The sequence below is a fragment of the Sodiomyces alcalophilus genome (assembly GCF_042370955.1).
Source record: "Sodiomyces alcalophilus JCM 7366 unplaced genomic scaffold ACRALscaffold_2, whole genome shotgun sequence".
Classification (NCBI taxonomy): domain Eukaryota; kingdom Fungi; phylum Ascomycota; class Sordariomycetes; order Glomerellales; family Plectosphaerellaceae; genus Sodiomyces; species Sodiomyces alcalophilus.
Genome location: NW_027263533.1, coordinates 1121728 through 1144728, shown reverse-complemented (window position 1 = coordinate 1144728; position 23001 = coordinate 1121728). Strand labels below are relative to the sequence as shown.

At 54.6% G+C, this 23001-nt stretch overlaps 11 protein-coding genes across 11 annotated transcripts; 5 read left to right on the top strand and 6 right to left on the bottom strand.

Moving 5' to 3' along the window:
• Nucleotides 1–729: 729 nt before the first annotated feature.
• ACRALDRAFT_2039967 (uncharacterized protein) lies at nucleotides 730–1399 on the top strand (the record flags this gene model as incomplete). The annotated part of the gene is made up of 3 exons (XM_071021009.1): nucleotides 730–978; nucleotides 1044–1124; nucleotides 1226–1399. The coding sequence occupies 3 exons, from the start codon at nucleotides 730–732 to the stop codon at nucleotides 1397–1399; spliced, it is 504 nt and encodes a 167-aa protein (XP_070876584.1).
• Nucleotides 1400–2109: 710 nt separating this feature from the next.
• Nucleotides 2110–2499, bottom strand: ACRALDRAFT_2097417 (uncharacterized protein; the record flags this gene model as incomplete). Its single annotated transcript, XM_071022838.1, has 2 exons — nucleotides 2110–2235; nucleotides 2305–2499. 2 exons carry the CDS (start codon nucleotides 2497–2499, stop codon nucleotides 2110–2112), a joined length of 321 nt encoding a protein of 106 aa, XP_070876583.1.
• Nucleotides 2500–2858: 359 nt separating this feature from the next.
• On the bottom strand, nucleotides 2859–4016 carry ACRALDRAFT_1060901 (uncharacterized protein). Its single transcript, XM_071016323.1, has one exon. The coding sequence runs from the start codon at nucleotides 3805–3807 to the stop codon at nucleotides 3307–3309; it is 501 nt and encodes a 166-aa protein (XP_070876582.1). The 5' UTR covers nucleotides 3808–4016; the 3' UTR covers nucleotides 2859–3306.
• Nucleotides 4017–4503: 487 nt separating this feature from the next.
• Nucleotides 4504–6420, top strand: ACRALDRAFT_1074553 (uncharacterized protein). Its single transcript, XM_071018255.1, has 3 exons — nucleotides 4504–4723; nucleotides 4867–5407; nucleotides 5611–6420. Exons 1-3 carry the CDS (start codon nucleotides 4618–4620, stop codon nucleotides 5939–5941), a joined length of 978 nt encoding a protein of 325 aa, XP_070876581.1. The 5' UTR covers nucleotides 4504–4617; the 3' UTR covers nucleotides 5942–6420.
• Nucleotides 6421–6864: 444 nt separating this feature from the next.
• ACRALDRAFT_2032434 (uncharacterized protein) lies at nucleotides 6865–10420 on the top strand. Its single transcript, XM_071020704.1, has 5 exons — nucleotides 6865–7305; nucleotides 7394–7614; nucleotides 7723–9427; nucleotides 9526–10190; nucleotides 10275–10420. The coding sequence occupies exons 1-4, from the start codon at nucleotides 6974–6976 to the stop codon at nucleotides 9797–9799; spliced, it is 2532 nt and encodes an 843-aa protein (XP_070876580.1). The 5' UTR covers nucleotides 6865–6973; the 3' UTR covers nucleotides 9800–10190; nucleotides 10275–10420.
• A 552-nt stretch (nucleotides 10421–10972) lies between these two features.
• On the bottom strand, nucleotides 10973–11951 carry ACRALDRAFT_1060897 (uncharacterized protein). Its single transcript, XM_071016322.1, has one exon. The coding sequence runs from the start codon at nucleotides 11376–11378 to the stop codon at nucleotides 11076–11078; it is 303 nt and encodes a 100-aa protein (XP_070876579.1). The 5' UTR covers nucleotides 11379–11951; the 3' UTR covers nucleotides 10973–11075.
• A 1638-nt stretch (nucleotides 11952–13589) lies between these two features.
• Nucleotides 13590–14618, bottom strand: ACRALDRAFT_2086649 (uncharacterized protein; the record flags this gene model as incomplete). The annotated part of the gene is made up of 1 exon (XM_071022484.1): nucleotides 13590–14618. A coding segment is annotated over one exon (1029 nt), but the record flags the coding sequence as incomplete, so codon positions are not given.
• Nucleotides 14619–15447: 829 nt separating this feature from the next.
• Nucleotides 15448–17457, top strand: ACRALDRAFT_1074549 (uncharacterized protein). Its single transcript, XM_071018254.1, has 2 exons — nucleotides 15448–15865; nucleotides 15927–17457. Exons 1-2 carry the CDS (start codon nucleotides 15743–15745, stop codon nucleotides 17148–17150), a joined length of 1347 nt encoding a protein of 448 aa, XP_070876577.1. The 5' UTR covers nucleotides 15448–15742; the 3' UTR covers nucleotides 17151–17457.
• Nucleotides 17458–17553: 96 nt separating this feature from the next.
• Nucleotides 17554–19752, bottom strand: ACRALDRAFT_1060893 (uncharacterized protein). The gene is made up of 2 exons (XM_071016321.1): nucleotides 19283–19752; nucleotides 17554–19216 (listed from the first exon to the last, which is right to left on the bottom strand). The coding sequence occupies exons 1-2, from the start codon at nucleotides 19338–19340 to the stop codon at nucleotides 18054–18056; spliced, it is 1221 nt and encodes a 406-aa protein (XP_070876576.1). The 5' UTR covers nucleotides 19341–19752; the 3' UTR covers nucleotides 17554–18053.
• A 254-nt stretch (nucleotides 19753–20006) lies between these two features.
• ACRALDRAFT_2016685 (uncharacterized protein) lies at nucleotides 20007–21814 on the top strand (the record flags this gene model as incomplete). The annotated part of the gene is made up of 13 exons (XM_071019853.1): nucleotides 20007–20019; nucleotides 20059–20098; nucleotides 20154–20221; nucleotides 20259–20319; nucleotides 20367–20403; nucleotides 20482–20580; nucleotides 20619–20676; nucleotides 20698–20740; nucleotides 20830–20873; nucleotides 20923–20985; nucleotides 21016–21052; nucleotides 21108–21330; nucleotides 21365–21814. 13 exons carry the CDS (start codon nucleotides 20007–20009, stop codon nucleotides 21812–21814), a joined length of 1236 nt encoding a protein of 411 aa, XP_070876575.1.
• Nucleotides 21815–21825: 11 nt separating this feature from the next.
• Nucleotides 21826–22864, bottom strand: ACRALDRAFT_2099405 (uncharacterized protein; the record flags this gene model as incomplete). Its single annotated transcript, XM_071022942.1, has 2 exons — nucleotides 21826–22156; nucleotides 22224–22864. The coding sequence occupies 2 exons, from the start codon at nucleotides 22862–22864 to the stop codon at nucleotides 21826–21828; spliced, it is 972 nt and encodes a 323-aa protein (XP_070876574.1).
• Nucleotides 22865–23001: the final 137 nt, after the last annotated feature.

Sequence of the window (23001 nt, the reverse complement as noted above, 5' to 3'; positions counted from 1 at the left end):
TAAGATACGGTAGGTATACAACGTATACACGGACCCACCTGCCTTATGAGTGTTTCTAAGCAAGATGAGATTTCCCCAGACAGGTAATGCCTAATTCGTCAGCCTCGTTACCGGCTTCCTTCCTCTTTTTCCTTCTCGTCGTAGCTTGGGATTTTAACCGCACCAAAGCAGACCGCCTGTCACTCCGCGCGGCGCATATCTGCAGCTACACCCATAGAGGTCAGATTGGAGACTGACATTGCTCTTTCTGTATCTCTCTTTCTTTCTTCAGCTGCCTGGGCTTTTTCGCATTCTTTCCCTCCAATTACTCACGCCTATTCTTGGTGTCGATATCCCGACAGGTTTTATTCCTTTGCCAGCACGCGACATCGCTTTTAATTTTCATCGGAAACAATATTATTCTCTTTAGATCTCTACACGTCGCCTGCCGCGAGCATACCCGGAATCACTTAGCGACAAAGAAACAATCATACACACTCCGGATCAGGAGCAAAAGCAAGGCACGGTCATCACCATCGAAATACTCAGCCCTTCAGGCATCGCGCGACGACGCAAATCACTTCGCAGAGAACCTTGAACAGCTGCAGGCATTGCTTTCCCCCCCTTGCAGTTTTCTTACTCGAACGCGAGGGCGACTCCGAAGAGGCTGCCTGCCCGGCCGCCGCCTAGTCCGGCCAATCCATCAACCGAAGCGCGGGCAATCAAGCGACGTCCCATCTAGCGACTGTCATGTTTTTCCTCAAGAATATGGAGCGCAGGGTCACCCTGCACCCCTCCTACTTTGGTCGCAACATGCATGAGCTTGTGACGAGCAAGCTTCTCAAGGATGTCGAGGGTACCTTTGCCGGGAGTTACTACGTGATCTCTATCATGGACACCTTTGATATCTCCGAGGGGAAGATCCTGCCCGGTAGCGGTCTTGCCGAGTTCAATGTTGGCTATCGAGCTGTGGTTTGGCGGCCTTTCAAGGGCGAGACGGTACTTTCCTTTTCTGCCCTTGCCTCAGGCCAGGAGTTGTGCTCTGACATCACGCCTATCCCTAGGTTGATGCCGTCGTCTACTCTGTCAACCACCAGGGCTTTTTTGCCCAAGCTGGACCCCTTCGCCTTTTCGTGTCTGCACATGTAGGTTTCCACTGGTCCAAGGTGGCGAGGTGCCAGATGGGCTGGCTACGTGATATGTGGCATTGCCAGAGTCCTTCAGGACTAACATGACACCTCTTCAGCTGATTCCTTCCGACATCAAGTGGGATCCCAATGCTACCCCGCCTCAATTCACGGACAACGAAGACACAGTGATCGAACCCGGCACCCACGTGCGTGTCAAGGTGATTGGCACGCGGTCTGAGGTTAGTGAGATGTGGGCAATCGGCAGCATCAAAGAGGACTATCTCGGGTAAGTGGCCAAATTCGAGTCAAAGGATTACTCTTGACTTACAAATACCTCTCGTGAAGCTGCCTCCAGGATTAATATCCGGGCGCATTGCCGCCTCTGGTCGCCGGTTAAACGAGGATAACCCTTATCCACTATCCGCCTTCGAGCAGAGAAAAGATGGATCTCCGAAAGACCCAGATACAGACCACGGCCGCGAGCGAGCCTGATACGGCGTTGGCTTGGGCGGAAAACGATACCGGGGCGCAGTGCCCTTGGGGTTGTAACAAGTGTTGCTATTAAAACCTCTCTAGACTGAAAGGGCAAGACACTTGTCTGTTAAGATGGGCGAATTGAACGTCCGGCGCTTCGCCAGTGGCCTATAGATCGGCTGCCGACCGAAGCCATGCACAACTCGACTATGTCGCGGGAGAGGATTGTGCTGTATTACTACCTATTTTCGCTTGCGGCTAGATGCGGAAGTGGTTGGTCAACTGCACCTAATCTTCGTAGTGGGAGCCTTTTTTCCTCGACACAATGATACCCGGCCTCTGGCCGTTTGTTCATGAGACAAATGGAGGAGTTTCGGTCGATTACTCCAACGTCCAGTCGCTTTTTGACGGTTGGGCATCCGTGATAACAGCTACTCCGGCGATAGCGCGTAGCCTTCTAAGCCATTCCAGTGCACGTCATGGTTGCTGCAGTTAGAACTAGAAGAGCTGTGTAAAGCTCTCACGTTTAGGCCTGTTCGGCCTGGTCCATTTTCGCCTGTATTTCCTCCGGAGAAAACCTATGCATCAATTTGATAGCTTTGGTGACAAGCTGCGGATCTTCCTTCGGGGCGGATGCCTTGCTGAGATGTATCTATTGAGTGTCCCGCATTAGCCTGGCCTTAGAGCGTGTCGGCGCCACGCGCTCAGTTCCTATACGTACAACGGGCACGTCAAAATCATAGAGATCTTTCCAAGGTTTGGCGTCTGGGGCGCTGATGTCGACCTCGTGGTATTCAAAAGGGCGACGGTCCCAGACGTGCGAAAGGGCTGACTTGGCGCGTATGCATAGACCGCAGTTTTCCCGGGTGAAAAGGGTGATACGGCAAGAGTGCCAAAGACGCATTGTCGGGCGCATGTTCGGCTTGCCCGGCTGTTCCAGTCTATCCCGTAGAACGAGGATCTAGCGATACTACTGTCAACTCTGGTAGTATTGATATCGTTACGTTACTACCCCAATATCAGTTGACCTCAAGCGACCAGCTTTTTCTCACGGTTTTGGCCTGTATACAGTGTAGTGGAATTCGCGGGTCGCTGCTATGCCGGTTTCCGAGTACCGGTATTTGTACGCCCCCTGTTTTAATTTGCTGTCCACTCAATCTTCCAGTTTAGGAAGTGTTCGGATGGTCACGTGACCCTCCTAAGGTTAGGCCTTGGGCGCTTATATTACCTTATATTACCCCCGAGTCTTTGGGACGTATTTACATAACCCAGAGTGCAGCAGGACCTCCCCGTCTTCCAAGGAAACAATCTCGTCATCTACGCCGGCAAATTGGACTGAGCACTGGAGCGCAAGATCCGCCGTATTTCCCATGCTCGTGACCGCCGAGGAACCAAAGATGTCGATGTTCCTGACGCAGCTGCCCTGTTGCGGTTGATGAGGGGCACAGGTGGGCTTCTCCTTACTTTTCAGGACATTCGGGACCTCAATTTTAAAGGGCTTGACGTGCCGCCGACCAACGAGGCCATTAGGGAGGTCGCAGACTATTATGTCCAGACATACGGAGAGGTCGGCATTGCTGACACTGTGTGGGATGCGAGTGTTGGCCGATCGAAGCATCGAGGTGTCAATGGCGAATGGGTATGGTGCTAAACCAAAGTGTAGGCCGCGGGCTCTGGCTACCTAGTGCGAAAGAGGTTGAAAAAGTCCTGTATACACGTAGTACTAGACTGTATAGAAGTGACCGGTTGACATGTAGATATTTCGTCGATGGAACGGGCTGTCAAAGTAACGATCTTCATCCGGGTGAATGAGCAATTTTTCCTTCAAAGGGGCCACCTTGGTTGCCCACGTCGGGCAGACCTCTGGGACCAGAGAGGGAGGGTCCCGATAACGATTCATGATGGCCTTGTCACTTCGCCGGAGGCCAAGTTCCAGTCTCCACATGAACGACTCGACCAAGACCTCGGCCAAGGAGGCCATGACGGCGTACTGCTCTGGGTCTTCACACTGAGGGTCTGGGATGAGAGCAGTGGCCCAGGCCGGTGAGGACCGGGCCCAGAAGTACTCCGTTTCGTACGTGACCATATGCCCATCTGCAGCGCAAAAGGCCTCGTAGAGGCGGTAAAAGGCACGCTGTGGTGTGTCCCTTGCCCGCCATAACGGCATGGAGCGAAGATACATCAGGTCTCGGGTCTGGCAGCTGACGTTGTCCGGGGCGGCCATGATGGTCCGTGGCGGCTGCGGGAGAACGGCGTCGAAATGCCACCTTGGGAATGGCCAGAGGAGTCTCAGCACGAAAAGGTAGGGATGCGGCTCGGGCGGGCATTGGAGAGACCGAGCATGGCGTAGGGTGTTGCGGAGTCCGAGGCCGGTCCTTGTGGGGATGAGGCGGCGTCTCAATTTGATAAGTGGCCATCGGTATTTTATAGGCAGGTATCGGAAGTTCCAGAAATACATCAAGATATCTCTAAACCGACCCATGGTGTCGTTTCTGTTGGGCCTGTGCCTCCAAAGATGAATAGCTAATGATTCAGGCACGCCAAGCCGACAGGCACCTGTTCAGCGCAGGTATTAAATGTCAATCACATGTTGAGACTGGCCACACAGAGCAGACCAAAGTTTCACGTAGGCGTGCCTTTTATTTCAAATTCGCTGTCCCCTGAAGTACTAATCTGATCTTCCACGTGTATACGTTGTATTAAAGTCATTTTGCTGTGGGTATCTTGATTATGAATTCATAGGGTATAGTACCTTGTGTGTTTTCAGAGCCAGCCCTGTATCGGTTTTCTGTACGAATGTACATACATGACACGGACAGGTACTGTATACTTAGAAGATCTCTCGGATTCTGGAATCGCGGAGAAGGGTACTTGGCGGTGGTAGCTTCGTGCCCCGCCATCAACGGTAGATATTTCCAGGCCCGTCCGCTTCCTCCGCCTCTTCATCTTACGCCGTCCACCGAATTATTGCCTTCACTTCTATTTCCTTGCTTAACACGAAAGCGCGAGGCTAATATCAGGTCACCGATCCATCATGGCTCAAAAGTGTGTCCACCAGGGCTGTGGCAAGCTCTTCACCGATCCGGACGAGGTCTGCCACTACCACCCTGGACCGCCCGTCTTCCACGAGGGCCAGAAAGGTGAGAGGAACATGATCTACGCCACGGGGCTTGGGTAACTTTGCTGCGGCCATGCCACTGCCGAGTCAACCCCCCCAACGGACTCCGCATTCACCACGTGTTACGGCCCATGGCTTCCGCTAACCAACAGTGCTGTACTTTAGGCTGGAAGTGCTGCAAACCCCGCTACCTGACTTTCGAAGAGTTCATGGCCATCCCGCCATGTACAGAAGGAAAACATTCTACGACTGACCACCCGCCCAAGATCGAGCAGAAACAGCCCCAAGCCGATTCCGCGCTTGTCGAGAAACTCGCGGCCGCCTCGGTCGAACCAACTCGCAAACCCATCTCCCCGGCGCAAGCGGCACCATCGCCGCCCCCTCCACCACCCGAGTCGGAGTCGGACGATCCGGCTCTCGAGATCGCCACGGGCGCGACATGTCGGCGCAAGGCATGCGGGGCCAAATACTCCGGTGACAGTCGGGAGGGTGAGAAGTGCGTGCACCACCCAGGCGTGCCCATCTTCCACGAGGGCAGCAAGGGGTATAGCTGCTGCAAGAGACGAGTCCTCGAATTCGACCAATTCATGAAGATCGAGGGATGCAAGACCAAGGACCGGCACTTGTTCGTGGGGAGTGGCAAGAAAAAAGGGGGCCTGGAGGGGAGTGTCATTGAGGGAGGTGAGGAGCTGCTTCAGACAGTCAGGTATGTAATGGAAACTGGCTGGTGCCTTCACCAGCTTTCTTTTATTCGTCGGGGTCGTTATCCTGGCACTCCGAGCTCTCTAGGCGTCTTTGGATGCCTTTCTCCCCTTCCCCAATGCATGAGAGCTAGCCTTGCGCCAACGATTCAAAGCACAGGCAACCACGGAACCATGGAACGGTCAAACTGACAAGAACGCATCGCAGGACCGACTTCTACCAAACTCCGTCGACGGTAATCACGTCCTTCTTCCTCAAAAAGATTCTCAAGGACAAGGCTAAGGTGGAATTCCACCCACGGACACTATCACTCGACCTGCTCACTTCCGATGCGCCGACGCCGAAGCGGTATCGCGCCGAGGTGCCTCTATTCGCAGAGATCGACCCAGACAAATCGACATTCAAGGTACTGGGGACCAAGCTCGAAGTCACACTGGCAAAGGCAGACGGGGCATCCTGGCCGGTGCTGCGAAGTGATGACCGCTTGACGGGCGAAATCCTCCAAATCGGCAAAGCGGGCCGATTGGCAACTTCGTGAAGTGTATAACCAGATTGGCCACGCGCGAGGCAAGGTCGGGAGTTTAGAGATGTGGTCACTTAAGGCAAGGACGATGGGCGTTGGGAAGCTCATTGTGGATGATATTGGTGTTTGATGATGGGATGACGGAATGAGAACGCAAGCCGTGGACATAGAGATACGATACGTGACCTAGACAAGGTAACGATAGAAGAAGTTGGTGTCGAGGGGCATCGACGAGGGGGAATCAGAGAACCCAACATATTGGGTCGGATCTTCAAGGTGTCTCGGAAACTCTTCGGGGAGGGTAAGGGCTATGCCTGTACAGATCAAGATAAAGCCGATTAAGGTGACTTTTCTGACACATCTCAGTGGTCGCGTGTTCGTATCTGCGCACTCCATGCCAGGGGGATTACAGTTAGGAGGGTAGGTGAGTCCATTATGCCGATCAATGGCCAGTATCTTTCCTGTAGCTTGCTTACCCTCGAATTCAAGTCTTTCAAAAACCATATAATGTGTGACTATAGTGTCCAAGACAAATATATTCACCACTTTTATCGAGGTAGGTAGTGACGGGGTGAGAGGTAAAGGAAACGGAGGGCGATCTGAGGGATACAACGTACTTCGTACACCGTAGATGCCTCACGTCGTAATAGGTACAGTAACTGGGAATAATTTGCTCGACAGTGTAGTCCGTCGTCCTTTCGCGGTACAGAAGATACGAATGTTGTCACTTTGTTGCTTCTGCAACACGCAGGGCTGGGCGCCACAAATAATGGTGGTCGTACGCACCTAATTCCGGTACGCAGGTACCTAGCTTGCTGAAGGCACAGACCACTTAGTGCATGTTTATGTCATCGTGCGTGGGGGTCCTGACCTCATCCTCGACACCAAAGCTCGGAGGGGCCAACGTCAACCTGCCCAAACTTCGTAATTGAACCCTGGTCTGCTCGAGAAGACTCACACCGCCTTATTGCCCGCTTCCGTCCTTGTGCGCTCGAATGTCTAACTCGAGAGGTAAAGGTTCACCGGCTCAACTCATAAATATTAATAATGTCGGACAGGAACTCCAAGCCTGTCGAGGCGGAGACGACGTCTCAACGACTTCATTCCGAGTCGCCGAGCAATCCAAAGGGTTCTGCTCCCGTGGGCTCCGCCTCGACTGGCGACCAGCAAGAGCAACCGGAACAAGAGAGTCACAACAAAAAGAAACGTTCTGGACGCAAGAAGAAGCGCACCCGCAGGAAGTCGTTTGCCGTGTTGCCAGAGGATTCGCACGAGGAAATGCCTACGGCCGACATTGAGTCCCAGCGTCCCGACTTCTACCTCCAAGGGGAGGACGTTAGCAGCACAAGCATTGAAAGTCGGATATTGCTGGATCACAGGTAAGAGCAAGTCGAGAGGAGATGTGACGGAGCGGTCGGGCAGAGGGTTCTCTCGAACCACGAGGCGCTGACGGCTGGCTGTCCACAGAGACCAACAACCCCTTCGGCCCCGCAGGACCTCTAGCACAGTCCGGCCGAGCTCCTTTCGGAATCCATTCTCAAGTCGGTCCCGAGCCATCCAAGATGACGGTAGTAGCGATGAAGAGAGTGCGGATTCGTTGGACGAATTTTCTCCATTGATTTCCCGATCGCCCAACCGGAGTGCCACGGTGCCGATTTCAAGCTCGGTAACAACCGACACGCGCATAGGTACGCAAAATGAATTCGGGCTTCTTCTTACTGGCATTACCTCTTCGAGGCTGGGAAATCTGATGCCGCGAATATGATATGCTGACCTTCAATGTCAATATTCTGCAGGTGCCAAACCTCGTGCGAACCGACGGCCATCCAGCAGGTCTGCGCTGACACGAAACTTGGACCATATTGATGTCAATTACCCCCCTTCGGTTCCAGGCTCGCCTCGACTGGACGCATCAAACGGGTTGGATTTCACCTTGGGCGACGTCATGATACGGGACGACCTGGAATCGGGGCTAGGCGACTCGACACACGAGGACTACCATTCAGATGCGGTCCTTTCCGACACCGACGCCCATATGGCGGGCTCGTCTCCAGAGATCTCTCGTCGCAAGACGATTGCCGAGGAGGCCGCGGCGGATGTTTGCTTCCCGACAGGGGAGCCGGAAGAAACCGACGAACGCCATCTCGAGACTTTTCGGCGCCGGCGGAGACGCCGACGTGCGGCCTGGCCTGACTTGTCCATCCTCGCCGAGTGGAGCCGTATGGAGCGAGGTCGAGACGAGGAGCGGAGGGCGAAGCGAATCACGGAGCCTCAACTTGTCAATGGGCGACTGCGTACGGTTCACCGCGGTTGGATGAGGCCAGAAGAAGATGCCCCTTATCGATTCACATATTTCAACGAGGAGTTCCAGAGCACGGTTCACAGCCAGACAATCTCGGAGCTTGTTCAACCCGATGGGAGCTTCCGGGAGTTGTTCATACCCGAACCGCGCGTTCTTTCGGATACGAGCAGCGAGTCGGATAGCGATGACGAGGAGCTTTCTCCTGCGACGTCTGGTGCGCATCAGCCATCGACTGGCGGAACGAGTCGTGGGAACTTGTCAGCCGCCGCTTCGACTCGCCAGGGTTCCACGGCTAACACGCACATCACGGATGGCTCGGGGCCTCATGAAGCGTCTCTTTTCCATGGCAAGGACTCGAAGCGGAGTTCCCTAGCGGCACCAGGCGCCCCGACGCCAGCAGGGGCCAAGTCGCCATCGCGCAAGGCCTCCCCGATTCGAGAGCCGAAGAAAAAGGCCCCGAAATACGGTGACCGGCCGGTCTGGTGGCTCGATGTGCTGTGTCCCACAGAGGCTGAAATGAAAGTGCTCTCCAAGGCCTTTGGCATCCATCCTCTGTCTGCAGAGGACATCATGGTTCAGGAGGCGCGCGAGAAGGTGGAGCTCTTCCGACACTACTACTTTGTCAATTACCGGTCGTTCAATCAGAACCCAAACAGCGAGGACTACCTGGAGCCGGTCAACATGTATGTGATTGTCTTCCGCGAGGGCGTCTTGAGCTTCCACTTCTCCGTGACGCCACACCCTGCCAACGTCCGCCGCCGCATCAGGCAGCTCAAGGACTTTGTCATCGTCAACTCGGACTGGATCTCGTACGCCATTATTGACGACATCACGGACGTGTTCGGGCCGCTGATCCAGACCATCGAGGATGAGGTGGACGACATTGACGATGCCATCCTCCAACTCCACACCTCGAGTGATGAGCGGATCAAAGACGGTATACCGTACAGCGAGAAGCGGCCTGAGGACGGAGTGACGGGAGAATCGGGCGGCGACATGTTGCGGCGCGTGGGCGACTGCCGCAAGCGTGTCATGAGCCTGTACCGGCTGCTTGGGAACAAGGCGGACGTCATCAAGGGATTCGCCAAGCGCTGCAACGAGCGCTGGGAGGTCACCCCTCGCTCGGATATTGGTTTATACCTTGGAGATATCCAAGACCACATTGTGACTATGACCTCCAACCTGAGCCACTACGAGAAGTAAGTCCTTTTCCAGCCGCACCATCCATTCCTCCTTCATGGGCCTCGGCCGGTTGCTCCAGTGTTACTAATGCCGATATCGCGTTGGTGCTGTTTAGGATCCTAGCTCGCTCTCACGCAAACTACCTCGCTCAGATCAATATCCGCATGAACGAGCGCTCCGAGCAGACAGCCGATGTCCTGGGCAAACTTACCGTGCTCGGTACTATCGTCTTGCCCATGAACATCATCACCGGCCTGTGGGGCATGAACGTCTTCGTCCCTGGCCAGGAATACGAGACGCTGACCTGGTTCTGGTGCCTCACCGCGGGACTGATCCTTTTCGGCCTGACGTGCTACACGATCGCCAAGAGGGTGTACAAGATTGTGTAGGCTCTCGCCGTCCCCTCTTTTCACTCATATTTATTCATTGGACATTCCCGAGGATTTCCAAGCAAAGCTTGGTGGTACCCTCCATACCTACGTCCGTTCTTTTCCCTTTTTTGCTTCCTTTTTCTTTGGGACTTAATACTGGGCTTTTCCCCTTCGCTTGGAGGCGGTCCTAGAATGTCTCGTTTTGACATGGCAGCGCGGAGTCTGGCTCTGATGTAATGGTTCGGCTTTGGAGATCTTTCCTTTACTTTGTGTTGCCGGCTGGGCTTTTACTTAACGGTAGATGGTTGGCGACTCGGCGTAAGATATTGGCCTTTTTTCTAGACGAGATACGGCGCGAGGCAAAATGTCAGTCATGGTCAATTCAGTCTCCTCTGAGAGGCAAGCATCAGTCAGTTACACTTGATCTTTCTAACGACGCTTTGTGAAAAGTCTGACTATCTATTAATGCATAATGATATCTATTTGTACACAGGATCGCAGAAGATGTGCGGACAAGCTCCTTGATGGGGCTCAGACCATCATCATGCAATCTTCCAAATGGACTCGACTCTTGACTGGAGGACGAGAGGAGGAAGAGGAGGCTGAGACTCAAGGGACGCGTACATTGTACCATATAACCCCTGTTTTATTGTGTTAAAGATACCTTCGCGGTTTACCCTTTTAGGAAATTCAAAAAGGTCTAAGAAACGTACCCTTACTAACAGCACCTATAATACAATATACAACGTATTCGTATATTAATCCTGGGTACGATTCTAATCCCCAGTTAACATCAGGTTCGAATACCGAAAATACCAGCCAAAATAACTGTCCAGTTCCCGAGCAGTCCCAAAAAGAGAATAAAGACGAGTCAATGCCATGGTGTTAAGGAGCTACAAGTTGTACTGATAGGATACTTCGTCACCCTGGTCTGGTACATCTATAACCCTGTCTTTCATATAGAAAACGCCTTCTTTAAATGTATCTACTTGTATTCTATCCGCTCCTTATCGCGATACTATTGGTCTATTTGGATCCGCAAGTACACTACGCACAATTAAACAGGGGTTGGGGTGTAAGTTGTCGGCCTTGTGATGACGACGTCTCGTCCTTGGCGTTTCTTGTGTCCTCCTGTGCAGCCCCAGAATTTCTGGTGTTAGGTGATAGTAACCGCCTCGGATTGAGGCCGGCAATCCTCCTCCATCAACCTGCCATCCTGATGGGCCCGTCTGTGCATATCATTAGTTTTTTAGATGGAAAACTCAAGGCTGGGTACTCCTCGGTTCTCCATCCTTCAACCAGGTTTGTCGTTGGAATACGACACGGCGTCTCCACTGCGGTAAACGAGCTGGAACGCATCCTTATCGCATATGACAATGGGCTTCCCGCCGTCGCAGTGCCCAACGACCCGGCCGTGGTTGGGCAGCCGGCTTGGTACAACTTCATTAAAATGGATGATGGGCCCGCCGTCCAGGGTTAGACCGATAATTTCGGCTCGCAGTGGGCCGCCACCGCCCTCCTGAGCGCTCTTATCGTCAGCCCTGTCGTCGTCCTTGTCCTTGTCGTCCCTGTCGTCGTCATCGTCGTCGTCGTCCATGTCAACCGCAATGGTGTTACTGTTGATTGGTCCCCGATTAGCCTGCTTTCTCATTACGGGAAATTTGCAACCTCGGTGAAGGCCAAACGAGACGGAGCGGTGTGGATTAGGGCTGCAAGGGGAGCCCAGCACGTATGGACCATGTCCCGGTCTGTGCGTACTTACACTTGACTCATTGGCAGAGTACCCTCTTCGAGTACCTTGTCTTGCTGTCGTTGCTCGTTTGAAGTACGTCTCCATTCGTTGAATTGTTTGAGTCTCTTGGAGGCGCAAGACTGCAGGAAGCTGAAGAGCCCTGCTGCCACGAGGACGGGGGTACCGAGGGCAAGGGCCCATGGTCTAGATGCGGTTGTCAGCAAGGGTCGCTTCTTTTGTCCTTCTCTGCCCTTCTTTTCTTCTTGCTTTGATTGATGGTGAGGGAATCCCAAAGAAGAGAGGAAACGACGCAAAAGGACAAACGGGGCGAGACAACATACGGATGTTTTCGATCTCTCAAAGTATGAAGCAATGCCAAGATGATACCGCAGACTGCAATCAACGAACCGACTTGGATCATCATCCATGTTGACCAATACAATGACATCAAGTCTTCGCCGTCACAGAACTGAAGCGCCAAGAGGGCGAAGACCTCCATGGTGACCGTGGCGAGAGATAATATTACGCAAACAGATGCAAAAATGATACATCGAACGGCCGTCCGCTTCCTCTGAGGGCAATCTCGGGGATACCTGTCGATTGTGTCCAGACACCTGGGTAGTGATACGCACCTCTATCAGTAAACATGCTCTCAACTCCAAGGTAATGACCTAGATAAGATTTTAGGCATATAAAAAGAGAGAAATGAAAAGGATAGAGAAAGGACCGGTGGACTGAGGGGGGACAGCACTAACTTGGTGTATCCATACGCAGCACTAAACAAGATGGACAAGTTGAAAGAGAAGAGTATCCAATATATCAGATCAAACTGCCATCTCCAGAGATGAGAGGCAAACTTGGCATAGTGAGCACACCGAGGAGGGTCGACGGGTGCGAAAGTGTCCATAATACGGACTCGTTGATTTACAGAGGGGAGGAGAGGACCTCCTTCTCAACCTTCTTTCCAGTAGGCTGCGAAAGAGAACAAGGAGCAAAAGGAACGCGAGAAGGAATGGAAGAAAAAGGAGTGTGGGCAGAAGAGCAAAACGAGTGTCTGGTTGATGGTCCTAGAGACCATGCGAACCACCCGGTAGACGGGAAGAGGGAATGCCTTGTTCCTTATATATACAAACCCCGAGCTCACCTCGTGCTTGGACGACTGGGCCGGAGTTTTTGCAAAGAGATACCAAGAAAATCTATATCTATCTTGCCAATGTCTGTGGGTAAAGGATAATGTACAAGGTTGTCAGCCAAGAAACTCTGGTCGGATGCCAATTTCAGACAGGGAATAGATATTATATCCAGGGAAGGCCCCCACCACGCACGTCGTCCCCTGTTGCGTAGGTATGTACAACATATATCAGATACAGGGTGATGGGATGCGGACCTGGTAAATATCTTAGTCGCCTTCGCCGTAGCTAGGTGAAGGCCAGCCCAGTGCCAACCCGTCTATGGAAGAGCCAATGCAGACGTTGTTAGATTGAAGTCTATTGGGACAGCCCGAAAGCGTGTAGTGCAAAATCGGGAGATAAAAAAGTGTAGAACAGGGGAGAGGTGATATATGGGACATGGGAGAAGATAGGGGAGATGGTTGACAGGTCGGCTGTTTGTCCCGAGTAAGATAAAGAAGCACAGTCCCGCCTGGAAGACAGGAAGACACAGGCCAGGATCCACAACTCGTTGGGCTCCATTGCCAACAAGGATCCACGGTGAGAGTAAGGTGTGTGCGGTCTCCGTCGTCTTGTCAATGCCACTGCCAATTTGCCGTTACAAGGTCCCCGGTGGGTTCCTGAGATGACGCGGAAATGTTTTGTTGCCGAAAAGGTAGACGCAACGAGCTCTCCAATAACAGTTTCCGAGACAGTGTCTCAGATACCACATGTTGATGGAAAACGAGACGTGGGAGGTCGTAGGTGGTACAGGTTGATACAATGTGGCGGATCGGGTGGCATGCGGCGTTGATTGCAATTGAGCATCGCAGATTTGAAGCCTCCTCGCCATTCGATAGGTAAAATCCCAGAATGGCGTAAATGTCCAGGTATGGGAACTTCGTATCAGTGCGGACCGGTCCGTCCTTCAACTCATACCCTCCATAAACTCGACCCTATCCAGAATCATCCCCTTGAGTCCGAGATACTCCCGCAGCCCATCCCACTCGGGTCCCGCCTCTTCTCCGTGCCGCCACTTCTCCTTGAAACCCCACGCACAGGCAACTTCATCCAAGGCTGCCCGCTCTTCTTCCCTAAGCCACCTGGTGTGCAGCGGTATGCCGGGCGCCCAGGTGACCCGTTTCATCTGGTCGTTGGCGGTAACGGCGGCCACCATGCCGATCGTCGCGGTGAAACCCACGTAGGCCATGACACCGGCGAATGCGTATTTGGTGGCCGTGGCTGGCTCGATTGTGTTCTGAAAGGTCGAGAGCGTCGCCGCCAGGCCGTAGGCGGCGAAAGGGGCAGCCCCAAAGACGCTAGCCGGAAGGAACGCCTTCTTCAAGAGCTTCTGGCGGGTGTATGCCTGTGTGCTGTAACACGCTTCAATGACGCCCAGGGCCGCGTCTAGGTCCCTCGCCTCGATGGCGCAGTTCAGGGCCGCCTCGGCCGTGCTCGTCTGGATCGCCTTGTCGGCCCGCTTAGGGTTCTGAGGATCATAGCTAATGGCGCCGTCGACGACTCGGGGCTTGGGCTTGGACGCGAAGAGCTCAAGGACGTCGGGGAGGGTCTCAGGCCTGCCGATTCTAGCTTGGATGGTCACGTAGAGTTCCAGAACCTCGGGCGTGATGGACACTGGCGGGTGTGCCACTATAGCATGTGCCGAGTCGGAAACACAATCAATCGCATTCTTGACGAGGGCCGGGGCGTTTGCACTTGCTGTGGCTTTTGTGCTTCCCGACGTCGCCGGGCTCGAGTCGAGGGAGAGGAGGTTCGTGGCGGTGGACGCGGTCGTGGCTGACCGGGGCGGTATCTGTGTGAGGTAGGGATGTATGGCGTTCGCTGCACCCTGGCAAGTACGGAGCGCCGCAAGGACGAGCTGGAGTGTGGGAATCCCGTCGGTCGAAAGGAACCGTTCCCGGCTCTTTCGCACCAAGTCGCAGAGCTTCCGCAAATCGGGCTCGCGAGCCGATGGTGTCTGGGGAGCTTCGGAGCTTAGCCACCTCTTGTCATGTCCGATCTTGCCTTGCGGTTCTCGCCGTGGCTGTTTGCTGGTGGTGATAGCTCGAAAGTGCGTCCATGGTCTTTGTGGGGTCTTCCTCGAAGGGTACGCCGTCGCTGCCTTGGAAATGTGTAGCAATCGAGCGGGTGTCACGGCACACCGCTGGCAGAGTGAACGCGACGATGGCCGCCGAACACGGCCGAGCGATTGACGTGATATCATCTTCAGTTGTAAGGGCCACCCTGTCTCCTCTTGGGTTTGTGAGAGTGCGGTGCAGATCACGCTGCGGGCTGGTTATGGAAGCGTTATGGGCAAAGGAACATCGGAATCCAAGCCGTAAGCATTAGACACTGACAGATCCTCGGTGGTGTCGGACGCGGGACACTCGGGTCAATTGGGTGTATCGAGGGCCATGGGAGTGAATCGTCGGGACAGGGAGACGGGGGCGCACAGGCAAAATGGAGGTAATAATGGTTTCAATGGCTGGACGACGAAAAAAAGTTGAGGCTCTTCGGTCGCGATCCGACATCTCAGGAAAGCGGCCCCACTCGGTAATTGGCTGCATAAGGTACGTACCGGTTATGTGCGTTGTGTTGCGGATGGTCAGTCACGTGACTTACTGTGGCATCCGACCACAGACCTTTGAATACGTTGTACCAAGTACGCTTGTCACCTACCGTACTCTTCACTTATGCTTAGTCATGCCGCATCTAGTTGTGCCACGGCCGCTGTGCCACACATGTCCCCTTTCCCCACATGGTCCTACATTGGGCGACGAGAAGCAGGCAGCATTGTATCGTCGACACGAACAGACGAATCTAGTACCTCACTTCCCCTACATGCCTCTATTCAAAACATAGTCCTCTACCCGGTCCTCTAGGTCTGATACTCTGATTCGTGCGTGTCAGCCTTCACAGCGTTTCTGATCGAGACCTACGGATTATTGAGCACTCCGCTATCCGTCACATCTTCGCCGATCACAGCCCAAGCTTCCCTGGTCTTGGGGGCAACCGCCCAGTTCCGGTCCGACAGCCTACGAAATACAACGAATATAGACCAAGAACAAGAGCAGTTTCGATATGCCTCCTCCTCCACCCCCTCCGCCTCCCCCCATGCCCGCCATGGGCGGGCCTCCTCCTCCCCCTCCACCGCCGCCCGGTGCAGCACCATCTGGGAACTTGCCCCCGAAAGGTGCCGGTCGAGTACGTAACCATCCTCTCAGCCGACCTAGATGTTTTCAGTACTGATATGTTTGTGTTATAGGGCGCTCTTCTCCAAGACATCAGCAAGGGCAGGGCCCTGAGGAAGGCCGCTACCAACGACCGCTCGGCGCCTGTTGTAGGCAAGGTGGTAGGAGGCGACGCGGCTGGTCCTCCAGTGGGTGGTGCACCACCGATTCCCGGCTTAGGAGGCATGCTCAAACCTCCCGGCGGCCTTGCACCTCCACTTCCTGGAAATAGAGCTAGGAGCAACAGCGACCAGAGTGGACGGGACGCCCCAACTACATCTGCGCCCCAGCTCGCTGGGCTCTTTGCCGGGGGGATGCCCAAGTTGAGGAAAAGCCGCGGCGGTATCGACACGGGTGCGACGGCCGAGGCCGCCTATCTTACGGAACCAGATTCTGGGGGCAGGTCTGTTTCCGCACCGAAGCTCCCGACTGTATCAGCACCCAGGCCGCCTTCCGAAGCAGCACCCGCCATCCCAGGAAGACCAGCCTTGCCTTCGTCAGCGTCAACTGGGAGAAAGGGCCCTCCGCCACCGATCGGCAAGAAGCCGCCGCCTTTACCTACATCTCGAAAGCCCTCGTCTATGTCCAGCCCCGCCCCTCCGGTTCCGGCTGCACCAGCCCCTCCTCCTCCACCGTCTGCTGCTCCTGCGCCTCCGGCACCACCACCACCACCTCCATCTGTGTCTCCAACACCACCAGCGCCACCACCTCCTCCCCCGTCTTCAGCTCCACGACCACCACCGCCGCCTCCTGCGGCCCCCGTTTCCGTAGTGCCTCCTCCTTCGAGATCGCCAGCACCTCCCCCTCCGCCGCCGCCACCTCCCAACGACACCGCGAACCTCGCAGCACAAGCTGCCTTCCGCGCCGCCAGCCACGCCCCTTCGCCTAGCGCTGCACCGCCGGCACCACCTCCACCACCGCCTGTTTCGGCACCGTCTCCTCCCCCTACCGCGGCTCCATCCCCTCCGCCAGCACCTCCCTCTCGCAATCGCGCCGGATCCTCCCTGCGTGCCAATATGCTCGATCCGAGCGCTTTCACTCTCAACTCGAGCGGCCCGACGACCCCGAGCCCGCCTCACACCGGTTCCCTCACGTCTCCCGGTCTACATAGCGGCGGTGGCCGTCTTGTTATTCACGATCCACGGTGGAAGTTCCAGGATGAGTCCATGCTTCCCAAGCCGCGCGACTTTATAGGCGGCACTAAGCGCTATCGTGCCGGAAGAGGCAGCAGCGTACCGCTCGATCTTAGTGCGTTGTGAATGGCGTGTGGTTGACTGGTGTTTGGGCGAGATGAAGTAGCTGGAATGAATTTAAGCTTGTTTTGTTGCCCGCATCTAGTCCCTGACGTGAATCGAGAGGAAGAAAGTGCTCGTGGAAATCACCTGTCGGCTTGGTCCTCTGGATTAGATACCACTCGACCATGGGGCCAGCGAGAACATGAACGCCTTTATCCTTGGGGAGGTTGTAACGGGGAGTGTCGGTAGGACCTCAATTTGGAGACATGGCACATGTATAATTCAGGCAGTATAAGAAAAGATTGGCAACTTCGTATCGCACTGGGGGCTAGTGACGTTCCTGAAGCTACTGACTGGCACATTCGCATGATAAGGTCGGTCTAGTGAAGTCGAGGACAATAGTTCGAGGGACAAACGGCCGACGGGACAAACCGAGCCGCCTCTGGTACTCACGGATATGAGCGCGTATAATGTTCAATAGGCATACGTCCTTTGCCAGTTGGCCCAGAAAGTCAAACGTCGAATATTTCCTAGAAAGAAGGTAAAAGTGCTCCCATTGTCTGCAAATTCCAAGCTACCCCCAGACGCCTAGGTATCAGGAACAAAGGAAAGAAAGCGGCAAACTACGGCTTCCCGTTAAGCCTCACGATCTTGATCATTGGATACCTTTAACGCCAACCCTTCCTAGCTGTGTCGTAGAAATATTCCTGGCCGAACCCAAAGGAGAGGAGGTATCAATGATCCATCTATATTGCAGCCTCGTAGGCAGGTATCTCCCATGACTGCGTGAATTCATAAGCTGTGTCTGGCGTTACTCATGAAAGCACCCCCCCTGAAAGCAATCTCTCGACCGAGCTTCCATCAAGTATGGAATTGATTTCAGTGTATAACGTTCATCGTTTTTGTTGAAGGGTTTTCGATGGCCTCTCAGCTCGATGCCACGACGCCTGCCCCCCACCGAAGGCGCCGCAGGCCTCCTGATGACCGGACGACCTCTCTTCCGCACGACGAGTCGGCTGCCGCAATGGTGGAAGCATTGGCGCTCGCGCCAGCCGCGAGGGTCTCTTGACGACCAACTTCCCGACCGATGACGTACCCAGCGCCAAAGCTGACGACGGACACAAGAACCAGCACACCAGCTGCGCTCATGACCCAAGTTAGAAGCGTCGGGCTGAGGAGTCCTCCTGTCGAGTCCTCCGCCACGACCTTCTTCTTCTTGGCGACACGCGATGAGCGTGACTGCGGCGACGCCCCCCTCTTGTGCCTGTCGGCAGCGGCGTCACTTGGCGAGGATGCGGTTCGCGGTGACATGCGCTCTCCTTGGGTTTGTAAACGGGGCTTTCGAGCGGCAGTCGGAGGGCGGGGGGACGGTTCCCCGAGTTCATGTTCAGGAACAAGGCGGAGCTCGACAGGTTGGGTGCTGGGTCCAACACCGCGCGGGGCGTCGGAAATGCCTTGCCCTTGGTCTTCTTTGTGCTTAGGAAGGCCACGGGCGGCGGCGGCACAGGAAAGGAGAGTGGTGAGCGACGAGCGAAGAGCCTCATCATTATCGGCCTGGTAGGATGGGGACATGAAGTTGGGAACGCCGCGGTGTGAACGGGTGTGTGGCCTTTGAGCCAGAGAAGGGCGCACGCGGCTGTGAGGGTGTGGTGGGGCGGCCGAGGTCGTCGAATAGCTCCTCTGGCTACGGCCGACTGGGTGCGAGAAGGCGTTTGGCCGGGGTCTAAAGGTAGGGTCATCCGTAGCGCGACCTAGAGCGGTTGCGTTCTCGTCATCCGAATCGTCTGATTCGATTAGGGTCGGGCGTTGGAACGACTGACGAGACCGCACCGGACCGTTCTCTGTTGAGCTCGTCAACAGTGTGTCGTCCTCGCTTTCCGTCTCGTCATATTCTTCTTGACTACTGGTGCCACCTTGGACGACAGTCTGGTTGGCGTGGAAGGAAGGCGGTGAGGGCGCCCGGGGGGCTTGATGGGTCCGCCAGCGACGAGTTGAGGAACTACCAACTCGTAGGCCAGTGGTGACGATCTCCTCGCCCATAGACGAGAGAGAAGATGAGGAGGGCTGCGAGGACACTTCAACCCACGAGTCTGAAAGGAATGTATTAACACAGCTGCGAGGCCTCCAAGGCTTCGCACAGGAGGGCGAGGACTGACCATCACTCCTCTGCAGAGGACTTGCTGCGGATGGTAAGGACGAAGTCGGCTGCGGCATATTGCGTTGATGGTCCTGAACGAGCCGTTCGACCCTTGGGTGTTGTTCCATGGTATCCAGCGCTACGTGGGATGGAAGAAGAAAAGGCGATCCTTGGGGTTGGGAGAGCGAAATAGGCTGCGACGTTGGGTAGGTAGGTGAAGAATAGGGAGGGAGACTCGCCTCCAAGACCAGGTGCTTAACCCCGCGTTGGCGACCCTGTGGAGGTACTACGGTACCTATCTAGTAGGTAGGTAAGGACAGATAGATGATAATGGATAAGTAAGGGGAGGTGAAGATACGAAGTAGGTAGAGAAGCAAGACAATAGGCACAGGAGAACCAAACGAAACAGACAGGTCGTGACCGAAGCCGGATAAGAAAATCGAAAGAAGAGAAACGTACTGGAGACGAAACGAGTATCGGTGAAACTGTTGGGACACCTATTCCTTTGTTGTATAGGAGAACTAAGCAGGTACTATCATGTTGCGTGTTGGCATCACCTGCGCCCACGCGCCGGATGTTGAGGGTGGGAGGGCGGACCGGTCCCCCCAGATTCCGGGCTTCGGATGGTGGGGTAGCGACACAGTCTCCAAATGCGGGGTACAGGACGGCTCACACTATGACATGGCAGGAATCAACTAGCGACAAAACAGTGTAAAATGCATCAACTAATGCACAGTCACATGATGTTTACATCAGGTCCCCAGTTATTATCGACCACTCACAGTCTGGCACAAGGCCAAGCCTCCTCCCTTCTGACCAGACCGCCTCTCGAATTGTCAGGTGGTTGGTCCCCCTTTTGCTGTCAAGTACCTCACCTCCTGTTTGAATAGCGAAGGCGAGACAAGCGACAATCAATTCTCTGTAGTCGTCAACGATTTCAAGGTACCGTACGAAGTACGTTAATTTGACTATTACGTGTCTTCCACGTCGAGTAGTCATGGACTCGCTTCTCGCAAACTCGACTCGGATGAAGAATCGTCTTAAAGACTGGCAAACGTCATACACTGAACCGCCTACATTCCATCCCCACGATGTCTTTCTAGCAAGGGCCAATACGAACGAGCAAACCCTCGACGACCAGTAGAGCGCACCGGAGATCTCTACCATTCTCTCTTATATTCGTACTATTTTCTCATCTGACTGTGGTTGGCATGCCAGGTGGCTGGCGACCCCATCAGTTCCGTCTTGAGACATGTTTCCCTCGCCCTTGTTAAACAAACCCGACCGCACATCATCGCTATCTCGTGCATCTTACATGTCCCACAACGTATAATCGACGGTCTTGACACAGCCAGTCGGATTTCCAGGTTGATGCTCTCAATACGCAGCAAGCTTCAATCACCCACTCTCTATGTGAAAGCAAACCTGTATTAGCGTTCGTTGTTTGGTTATTGCTACGCCTTGGAGCTCCTATTCAGTAGTGTAATGGATTCTATCCTTTTAAAACCCACTCATCTACCCCGTAACACACAATAAGCTAATAAACCATTGTTCTTATGACCGGAGCATTTATCCCTCCAATATCGTGACCGCACTTGACCACTGCGGCTGTGATTAATGGCCATGGGTGACACGGTGGATTTGGATTTTTGTCTACAGGTTCTTCTTCTCTGATGATACATACCAAAATTACCAGACCACCGACCACCAGCTACAATACTGGTGAGTAGACAATTGGACCATGCCTCCCAGATTCACTTCAAAACAACACGTCACGCATTCTTGTTCGGTACACGACTTGGACTAAAACTTGCAAATATAATTCGGAATAGAACAACGGTTAGGCCGCCCACAATTACCCCGGAATCCGGGACAGTCTGGGAATACACTTTTGAATTCCATAAACGCCGTTTCCAGCAAACTACCTACCTGGGCCAAGAAAAAAGGAAAAAAGCTCGCGACAGTCTGGGTTGGGACGGGCGGGAGATGGCATACTTACAGCAGTCATTGCATGGAAGATGTTCGCCGGGGAGTTGGCCGAGCAGCCTGGTCAAAGCAACGAGGCAGGTCCACAGGCGCGATAACAGCTCATGGTCATGAGCTTCATCGACAGCTGGAGCCGTCGTGCGTATTCCCTCAGAGCCCCACAGAAGCCCACAAGCCCACAGAAGATGTGACCGGGGAAGTTTTGTCCACTTCGAGAGCCTCGCAAGAGACCCAAGAAAGCTTCATACCAAAACTCCCCTCGATCCAAGCCGTCTGCCCACTTAGTGATCTATCGCGCGATCATAGCCCTCAGAATATGACTCAAAGTAAAGGCCCTCCCTTCGAGTCTCGGACTCCGACTGCGCAAGGTCGGAAGAAGAAATGCCACAAGCCCACAGTGAACAAGAACAGAATCAATGCCCTCAGGTCCCATAAGCCTCGTGAAAAGGCACGTCTCAAAAGCCCACAGCTCCTCGAGGAGCGAAACTCATCGTTCAACAAACAGGCCCACCCAGCATCCCAAGCTGGCCCACCTAAGCGACTCGGGACGGAATTGTGCGGCTGAGCATGACGCTCTTAGAAGGAGATCTTGGTCCCCTGGAAATCGTTCATGCCACCCCGGTTGGTGGAGCTGAAACCACCACGGCCACCACCACGGCCACCGCCCCGTCCGCCAAATCCACCCCTGCCACGACCACCACCGCGGCCACCACCACCGCGACCACCGCCAAATCCTCCGCGGCCGCCACCCTCACGAGGAGGACGGGCGCCGGCAAAGTCGAGACGGACAGCACGCGCCGTGTGTCCCTCGCCAAGGTATTGTCCATTGAGGGTGTTGAGGGCCGTCTTGGCCTCCTCAACAGAAGAGAAGCTCACGTAGCCGAAGCCCTTCAGGTTTCCAGATTCACTGTGGCAAGTGTGTGTTAGATAGGCAAAGGAGAGAGAAAAAAAGGGTGGGGATCTAGAATGCTTACGGATCGGTAGGAAGTCGGACGCTGGTAATTTCACCGGCGCCGGAGAAGAACTGACGGACGGTGTCCTGATCCATATCGAACGAAATGTTACCGACAAACAGAGTGTCACTCTCCGGGCTGAGAGTATCACCGTGTCGCTGGGCACGGTCACTGGCGCGGTCGCGGGGGTTGTCGGAGCGAGCAGGTCGCTGGCCGGAGAAGTCGATGTTCATGGCACGACCCTCAAGCTCCTTGCCCTGGCAGGCCTCAAGCGCAGCGGCAGCGGCCTCCGGGTTGGCGAAATCGACGTAGCCGAAGCCACGGCTGCGGCCGCCCTCCTTGTCGGTGATGACACGGGCGGAAACAAGGTCAGGGAGTTCGGAGAAGGCACCATAGAGAATGTCGTCGGTGACGGCCCAAGCAAGGCTGCCAACGAAAAGGGTGGAGCTCTGCTCGCTGTTCTCCGTCTTAGCCTTCTTGGGTGGGATCACAGGATCGTCCAGAGCCTTGCGCTTCTTGGATGGCTCCTCAGCAGCCTTGGGCTTCTCTTCTTCCTCCTCCTTATCGGACTCGGACGAGTCGTCGGACGAATCCGAATCGGATTCCGAGGAATCGGAATCGGAATCAGAAGAATCCTGCGTCTTCTTGTAAGCACATGACATGTACAATGGGGACTGTACAACTGGTAACTTACGGCATCAGCCTTGGCCTTCGCGTCGCCTTCGCTTTCGCTGTCCGAATCGGACGAGTCGGAGTCCTCCGAGTCAGACTCAGATGAATCAGACTCCTTCTTGGGAGC